At 46.8% G+C, this 9025-nt stretch overlaps 1 protein-coding gene across 1 annotated transcript; it reads left to right on the plus strand.

Moving 5' to 3' along the window:
• Positions 1-202: 202 nt before the first annotated feature.
• Positions 203-2919, plus strand: LOC141628558 (uncharacterized). The gene is made up of 3 exons (XM_074441684.1): positions 203-759; positions 937-1461; positions 2538-2919. The coding sequence occupies exons 1-3, from the start codon at positions 203-205 to the stop codon at positions 2917-2919; spliced, it is 1464 nt and encodes a 487-aa protein (XP_074297785.1).
• Positions 2920-9025: the final 6106 nt, after the last annotated feature.

Here is a 9025-nt window from a genome sequence, read left to right on the forward strand (position 1 = left end):
GAACTAAGGGAGATGATAAGCAGGGTCCCAGGACTGCCACCTCCACTTGAGAAGGCAACACCCGACAGTTATGTTGACTCGCCATTCGTGGATGCAATATCTGTTGTCGCCATGCCAAAGGGATTCACAAATCCAAACATGCCTCTCTTTGACGGCACAATAGATCCCTTTGACAGTTGTAGGACACGTAAAAGAAGCCTGTATGTGCAAGGGGTTTGGATCCACACTGTCGAGGCCAGCACTCCGATGGCTTGTAAGTTTGCCTAACAGATCAATATCCACGTTTGTTGACCTCGTAAACGCATTCACTCAGCAATTCGCAAGCAGCCGGAAGCCACAAAAGCATGCGGGCGACTTGTACAGAATTGTTCATGGAGCAAGTGAGACCATTGGAGAGTACAACACCAGATTTAACAATGAGAAGGTGGCGGTACGGGAGTGTGACTTGTCCACAACAGTGGAAGCCTTCAGAAGGGGCCTACACTATGAGTCAGACCTGTATAAGCAGCTGACTATGCACCCTTGCCATAGCTTTGAAGCAGTACAAGAAAAGGCAGCAGCTGCGATCAGATTAGAGGAAGATATTCTAGCCAGAGCCAACATACCAAGTACGCCAAGCGTATCTAGCACATCAGCTATGGAGAAGTCAAATAGAAAGCAATCCACCAGCAAGAAGGAGGAAAGATATAGGCCATATGGTAGGGGAGTCAACAGAATCGACAACAAAGAAGAGAATCAGCAACTCTCCACACTGGCAGAGTATGGATTCACAACTAGCGTCGGAGGAATCCTGAAAGCACTCAGAGAGATGGGAGACGGGGTAAGGTGGCCCAGGCCACCAATAGAAGGACAATCATGGCGAAAAGACAGTAAGAAAAAATGTGAGTTCCATCGTGACATCGGGCATAACACGAAGGATTGCTACACGCTGCGTAGGGAGATTAGGCGCCTATACGAGCAAGGGGAAATGAGCCACCTATTACCACGTGGAGGCAAGCAGCAGGATAAGGTGGGCTCCGCAAAGCCTGCAACACCACCTACATGCACCAAGATAATAAACGTGATAACAGGCGGTTCAGATTTAAGCGGACTGACATATTCAGCAGCCAAAAGGCGTGCTACCGAGACTAAGGGAGATAAACCAAAAACTTCTTGTAGAACTTCTCACAGTGACCTGCCTTCTGTTGCTTTCGACGAAGAGGATGTAGATGATGGACAAGAACATCATGATGCACTTATAATAACACTGTCAATGGCCAATTGCACAGTTAGAAAGGTTCTGGTAGATACTGGTAGCTCGGTCAATCAAATCATGCTGAAAACCATAGAAAACATGGGATTCAGCGAGAAGGACTTGCAGAAGAAAATCATCCCGCTGGTAGGGTTCAGTGGAGAGACAGCTAAATCATTGGGAGAAATCGTGATCCCAACCTATGCAGGAGGAGTCAATAAACAGGTAAGGTACTTGGTCATAGATGGACCATCTACCTACAATGTTATCCTTGGAAGACCATGGTTGCATCTAATGAAAGCAGTCCCCTCAACATATCATCAACGTGTAAAGTTCCCCACACCATGGGGAGTGGAAAAAATCCGAGGAGACCAGGAGGAAGCTAGAGGCTGCTACAAGAAGGCGTTAAAGTGCACTGCCAGCCCTCCAGCATAGCAATTAAAGAAACAGCGTGTCCAGGACGAATACATTGAGCCTCCAGCCCAAGAGCTAGATCAGATAAACCTGGACAAGCTGCACCTAGAGAGAACCGTGCTAATAGGGGCAGGATGCACATGAGACCTCAGACAACACCTAATCAAGTTCCTGCAATCCAACATGGATTGTTTCGCATGGTCTCATGATGACATGATAGGAATAGATCCATCCATCATAACACACAAACTCAGCGTAGACCCAGGATGCAAGCCCATCCAGTAGAGACGGAGAAAGTTCACAGCTGTAAAGAATAAAGCGATCAACCAGGAGGTAGCCTGCTAGCAGCAAACAAGATAAGAGAGGTGAAATATCCAGAGTGGCTATCAAACATGGTGGTGGTACCCAAGAAGAATAGGGAATGGAGAGTATGCGTGGATTTCACCGACCTCAACAAAGCATGCCCCAAGGACCCCTTCCCACTACCACACATTGACGCAATGGTGGATGCGACAGCTGGACATGAAATGTTAATATTCTTAGATGCCTGGAGTGGTTACAATAAAATCAAAATGGATCCAGCAGATCAAGAGAAGACATCATTCATGTCTGAGAGAGGAATATACAGCTACAACGTCATGCCCTTCGGCCTGAAGAACGCAAGGTCCACATATTAAAGGCTGGTCAACCGGATGTTTAAAGAACAAAAAGGAAGAACCATGGAGGCATATATCGACGATATGGTGGTGAAGTTAGAGAAAGCTAAGGATCATATACAATATCTGGCAGAAACATTCAGCACCCTCAGAGAATACAAAATGAAGCTAAACCCATCCAAATGCACCTTTGGAGTTTCATCCGGCAAATTATTGGGCTACATCATAACTTAAAGGGGAATAGAGGCCAACACCGAGCAGGTTAAGGCCGTACTACAACTAGAGTCACCAGAAAAACCGAAGGATGTGCAAAGGATAGCTGGAAAAGTGGCAGCTTTAAGCAGATTCATCTCAAGGTCCTCAGAAAAGTGCAGGATATTCTACAATATATTGAGGAAGAGCCAGAAGTTCGAGTGGACGGCAGACCATGACCAGGCATTCAGGGAGCTGAAGCACTACCCCAGCACCCCGCCGCTACTATCAAAGCCAGAACAGGGAGAACCACTGTTTCTCTACTTGGCTGTCACAGAGGTAGAAGTTAGCGCGGTTCTAGTCAGAGAGCAGGGCAAGGAGCAGAAGCCGGTCTACTATGTAAGAAAGTTTCTGCAACCAGCATAGACTAGGTACACATCTCTTGAAAAATTGGTACTAGTACTTGTTATTGCATCATACAAACTTTGCCCCTACTTTGAGTCTCACACCATACATGTCGTGACCAATTATCCATTAAAATCTGTAATGAGGAAGCCTGAGTTGTTAGGCAGAATGTCAAAATGGTCCGTACACCTTAGTGGCTACGACATCAGGTATGATGCAAGAACGGCGATAAAATCACAGGCGCGGGAAGACTTTGTGTTAGATTTCAGCCCAGCTATCCAGAATCATGCAGATTAGGAGATCCTAACCCTCAAAGGAAACAAAGAGGTAGAAGTCTGGCAGATGCACATCGATTGAGACTCCAACCAAAGGGGGGCAGGTGTAGGCCTAATCTTGCGATCACCACAGAGAGATCTGATAGCGCAGGCAGTGTGGTGTGAATTTAAGGCAACTAACAATGAAACAGAGTATGAAGCCCTAATACTAGGAATGCAGCTAGCTCTGGAGTTAGTAGTCAGGAACCTACTGATATTCAGTGACTCCTTACTGATAGTTAACCATGTGAATGATGAATTCATAGCCAGGGACTCAAAGATGATCGCCTACTTAAAGGTGGCAAAGGAGCTGAAACAAAAGTTCAAAGATTGCAAGTTCAAGCAGATCCCCAGAGACCAGAATGTGGAGGCAGATGCCCTAGCAACTCTGGGGGCAACCTTCAAACCGGCCGAGCTGGTTAACATCCCCATCGCACACATGCTGGAACCATCTATCCCAAAATTAGAAGAAGCAGATAAAGGAGAACTGGAAGATCAGAAGATGGGGAGGCAGTTCTACCTACCACAGATGGCCAGACAGCTGTCCAGCCAAACGATCAGACAGCTGTCCAGCTGAACGATCAGTCAGCTACCATACCTAAATTGGTTGAGACACAGCAAGCTGCCAGATGACAAGAGGAGGTAAGGGGCTTTAAAATGAAAGCCTCCAGATTCGTACTAATTGACAATGTGCTTTTTAGGAAGTCGCTGGCAGGACCCTACTTGCGGTGCCTGGATAAATAAGAAGCACATACTGTATTGCATGCCCTCCATAGTGGCAAATGCGGAAACCATGCAGGCGGCAGGAGTCTGTCAAACAAAGCCCTTAGACAAGCCTACTTCTAGCCCACAATAAGGGCAGACTCGGCAGAATATGCCCGGAAATGCGATGCCTACCAGCGCTTAGCGCCAATGATCCATCAGCCAGCAGAGCTCATGTATCCCATCATTTCCCCTGGCCATTCATGACATGGGGAATGGACATTGTGGGCCCTCTGCCCAGAGCTGCAGGAAACAAAATATGGATGCTAGCAATGACAAACTATTTTTCCAAATGGATAGAAGCAGAAGCGTTCACAGAGGTAAAAGACAAACAAGTCATCTCTTTTATCAAACGTAATATCATCTGCAGGTTTGATATCCCGTCAGAAATTATATGTGACAATGGATCACAATTCATCTCAAACGACGTGGAAGGATACTATGCCAGGTGAAACATCTCTCTGAAAAAGTCAGCACCCAGGACTCCAAAGTCCAACGGGCAAGCTGAATCCAGCAATAAGATCATCATGGATAACTTAAGAAGGAGATTACAGGAGTTAGGAGGAAAGTGGGCAGATGAGTTGCCACTAGTGCTATGGTCAGACAGAACGACACCAAAGACGGCAACAGGCCATACAACCTTTAGCTTGGCGTTTGGCGCGGAAGCAGTGATTCCATCAGAGGTTCTAGTTCCAACTTACAGGTATGGATGTATGACAGAGGAACTGAACAGTGTAGAGATGAGCAGGAGCCTGGACACGATAGACAAGCTGCGAGCGAGCGCAAAGATACGTCTGGCTGCCTACAAGCAGTCAGTCGCTAGAAGCTGCAACAAGAACGTAAAAATCAGGCTCTTGGAGGTAGGAGACCTGGTTTTCCGCGAGGTGTTCCAAAACACCAATAATCGTAAGGCAGGCAAATTCGCTTACAAATGGGAAGGACCATACCAGGTAGAAGGCGTTGTTGGCCATGGGGCGTACAGATTAATGACTATGGACGGTCAAATCATACACAAACCATGGAACATACTTCACCTGAAGTGGTATCACTTTTAATAATAAGTAGAATTTAGTGTACAGAGTAGTGTATCCAGAAAAGCCAAAAAAAAAAAAACGGTAGTAGACATACTACCAATTTTATTCCATTTTATTTTCTTTTATTTCTTTAAACTTTAAAAGCTACTACTGGAGTTGTGTGGTCTATAAGCTTCCTGGGACCACAATTGCTCTGGAACTCCATGAGATAGCATCAGGTACTTCACTTCGCTCTGGTGAAATTTTCTGTTTTCAGGCTTCTTTGAATGCATCACTCTGAACTCTAATGTCTATGGTACATTGAAAGTGTTGCTAGCAGGACTGTCAACTGCAAATGCTGGGTGACAAGGCACATGGCACTCCAACATGCCTAACCTAAATTCTCCAGTAGGAGCACCCTCACCAGGCGGCTTGCGGAGCATACGAAAGGGAGCCTGGCTGACAGCTTAAAGCTCATCCAGCTACCCTGGATACCACCCTCAAAACGTAGCTCGCAATACCGAGTACTCGACGCAATCAATTAGGGCCCCAGCATGCATGCACAAACATATGGAGCGCAAGGATCTCTGAGCTACCAGAATCCTGCAACGTTCCATTGGTCCTAGAATGACGATAAACTTGCCTAAGGTACGCCCATGTTGGCTTTAAACATGATGAACACACCTTGCTTCATGAACAAGGTTAAGTAGTCAGAATGCGGCATACGCCTAAATCAGTCATTGGACTGACACAACAGCTAGCTGAGTCTAAATCATTCTTTTCAGGCTGACACGACTGGTCTAAATCAGCCTCATAGGCTGACACGACCACTTCACCCAGAATGCGGCATATGCCTAAATCAGTCATTGGACTGACACGGCAGCTAGCTGAGTCTAATTCAGCCTTTTCAGGCTGACACGACTAGCCTAAATCAGCCAGCGGGCTGACACGGCAGCTTCCTAAGCTAAGTGCATAAGTAAAAAAAAAACGCAACACAAGTTGTGACATAAACAAAACTTGCCAAAACTAGGCAAGGGGCATTTCAAAATATGGCCAAAACACGGCCCTGAGTTCAGTCAACCGCCACCACGACGGGAAACGCCATAACAAAATGTTTAAAAAATTCTTACAAGTCTGCACCACACAGGGTCAGACTACCATTAAAAGAAATATAATTTTTAACTGGAGGCCAGATCAATGACCTCCCTTTCTGGCACCTTCTCTGCATTCTCCTGTTGACCTCCCATTTCAGATATAGGACCAGGTTGCACGCCCTCAGTACCAGAAGCCTCTTGAGCTCCCTCAGCCACGGCAGCCTCCTGAAAGGAACCAGCCTCCTCAGCAGCTGTCTGCTCCATCAGCGCAAGAGAGTTCACCTCGCCAACCTCAGGCATCAGCACACTCAAGTCAAGCTGGACGGGATAAAAGGTCTCTAACTGCCTCTCTTCTTCATCTATAGACTGAAGGGTTGGAGGCTCATCAAATGCAGCACTCATCCCGCTTATCTTACCCCGCCAGGTAGCATAAGCAACAATATTGGTGGCAAGGGAGATCAACTCGCTGATCTTTTCGTCAGAGCGCTTAAGGGATTCAGCAAAAGTACTGCACACTTCTTGAGTGCGCGCCAACTGGTCAGCACTCTCCTTCAACTTCTTCTTGGCGCCAGCAAGTTCAGCCTTCAGCTCCACCACACGTCCCCTCAGATCAAAGCCTTGCTGCTCCAAGTCAGCAATGGTCCCAGACAGCTCTTGGTTTTTGGCATTGGTAGCTCGGTTGGTGGTTTGCACCACGTTGATCATTTTTCTATTACAAAGAGCTGACTGGAAGGCCTGTAAGCAGAAAAGGAAGAGTTAGCAGATTAAGTGTAAATGATTTAGAACAGGTAGCAGTGGAAGAATACTCACCATGAAGGCATTGTGCACATCATTTTCCGCCATCTCTTCCGGCGAGAATTCTGAGAAGACTTCCACTAGAGGAGGGAAGAGGATCTGGTCGATCTCAGGCCAGTATGGCACCTTATCTACGTTCCCAAAACCCTCAGGGAAGTGAGAAATGATGCCACCACTAGCAGCGGCAGCAGGGCTAGCAAGCGGAGTAGGAGGATGACGGCACAGTGTACTGACTTCCAGAGGCTTAGGACGAATAGTGCTAGAATGGGTAGGAGGAGACTGAAAGGAGGCAGCAAGGGCACTCCTCTTGGACGCAGAAGCCATATCAGGACTCCCACCGGCTCTCTTTCTCTTAGCACTCTGAAGGATGGCCTCCAGAGGATCGACCTTGGAACCTACAATCAGCCAGACATCAGGTGTCACGAGTTACCAGATAAAACAGCAAGATGTCAGGCATCAAAAACGTTAGATAAAACAGTTAGCATAATTCGACATACCAGACGACATGCTGTGAGCTGATTGTTGAGGGTTGGAAGAGGAATCAGGTGAAAAACCAGGTAGCAGATCAAGAAACCTTCTCTCAGGCACGGAGATGCAAAACAATTTGTTGCGGGTAGATGCTGAATCACCCAGATGGATCAGGTTGCAGGGGCCTGCACAAAAGAAAAAAGTAAGCCAGTAAGCATTAGAGGAGCAAAGCAGGCGCCAGGTTAGCTACTTACTCGAGGTTATGACCTAGTCTTCGAAAATATAGTCGGCAGGTGGCTGAATGGAGGCCTTCCTCAGGTAGAAGAAATCCTCAAACCATTTTTCATCCCTTGACTTTGACACGTGCCTGAAGGGAGTCTCACCACGGGCGCGAAAATAAAATTGGCCTCTTCCCAAAGACCAGATCTCATACATATGAGCCAGCTCACCCAAGGAGATGGCTCTGCTGGTATTCTGGCCGATTGACAGGGAGTAAAGGAGAACCCTCTAGATGATGGCCGAAATTTGGGCCATTGAGAAATTGTTGGTTCGAAGAAATTCTTGCATGAGTTTGGGGAAGGGGAAGCGGAGACCATATCTGAAGGGGTAGAGATAGAGGCAAACCCATCTTGCACGGACGGCGTCCGCCTTTTGGCCCGGCTCAGGGATAGCAATATCGACCCCATCGCCAAGACAAAGCAGCCCCTTGATCAGGGGGATATCGGCAGTGGTCAGGGAGGAGTTATAGTCGTGGGGGTGGACGAAAAGATTACGGAAAGGAAAAGTGGGATCTGGGTTTTGGTCGGCCGGAGTAGAGGTCGAGGTAGTGTGACGAGTTTTACCAATGGTCAAAGAAGAAAAGAAGAGGATCAAAGAAAGATTGTGTGAAAGGAGGAGTACCTGGCGAAACGGAGCGGCGGTGAAGATGGAAAAATCCGACGAAGAAGCAAGGGGGGAGAAAAAGGGTTTTAGAGAAGAAGTGGGGTTTTAAATTTTAGAATTAATGAAAAGAGTAAGGTAGGTAGTTAAAATTATAAAGGAGGAGAGAGGGAGTGGAGCGCGAGAAATGTGGAGAAAGAGTAGGGGCAATGACGAGTGCTTGGGAATATGTGCAAAAGACAGCGCTAGGTTTAAAAATCGGTAATTCCTTATTCAACACCTCGAGACGTATCTCACAAGGAATTAGGGGCAAAATGTTTGGGCCAAAATCCGCAAGTTGGCCTAATAGGAAGCAGGCCCATCTGATTTCATCTAGCAAGTTGGGCCGAGAAAGTTTAGAAGTTTCGGAAGGCCCATGAATAGAAGAAGCCCGCACGTTGTGGATTTGTCAGGGAGAATTCAGGGAGATTCCAGGGAGATCAGGAAGAATAGAGTATAAGGAGGCGTTTATGGAAACAAGCATGGTAGTACTAATATTGTTTACCATAAATGGAGTAGGACACGTCTAGGGTTCCTACCCTATAAATAGCCAAGAAGACAAGGAAGAATATTCATTCAAGAACGGTCATACATATATAACACGTTGTGCTAGCTAGATTTACATTCCATCTCCTTTGTACTCATTCTCATATTCGAAGCAAGTGCACTCATTGGAAGAGTATCGTCCCTTCCCGCGGTCGTTTCCCACATTGGGTTTTCCGCGTCACCAAATCTCTTGTGTTAACCTTTACTTGCATCTCTT

Source organism: Silene latifolia, chromosome Y (assembly GCF_048544455.1).
Source record: "Silene latifolia isolate original U9 population chromosome Y, ASM4854445v1, whole genome shotgun sequence".
Classification (NCBI taxonomy): Eukaryota; Viridiplantae; Streptophyta; class Magnoliopsida; order Caryophyllales; family Caryophyllaceae; genus Silene; species Silene latifolia.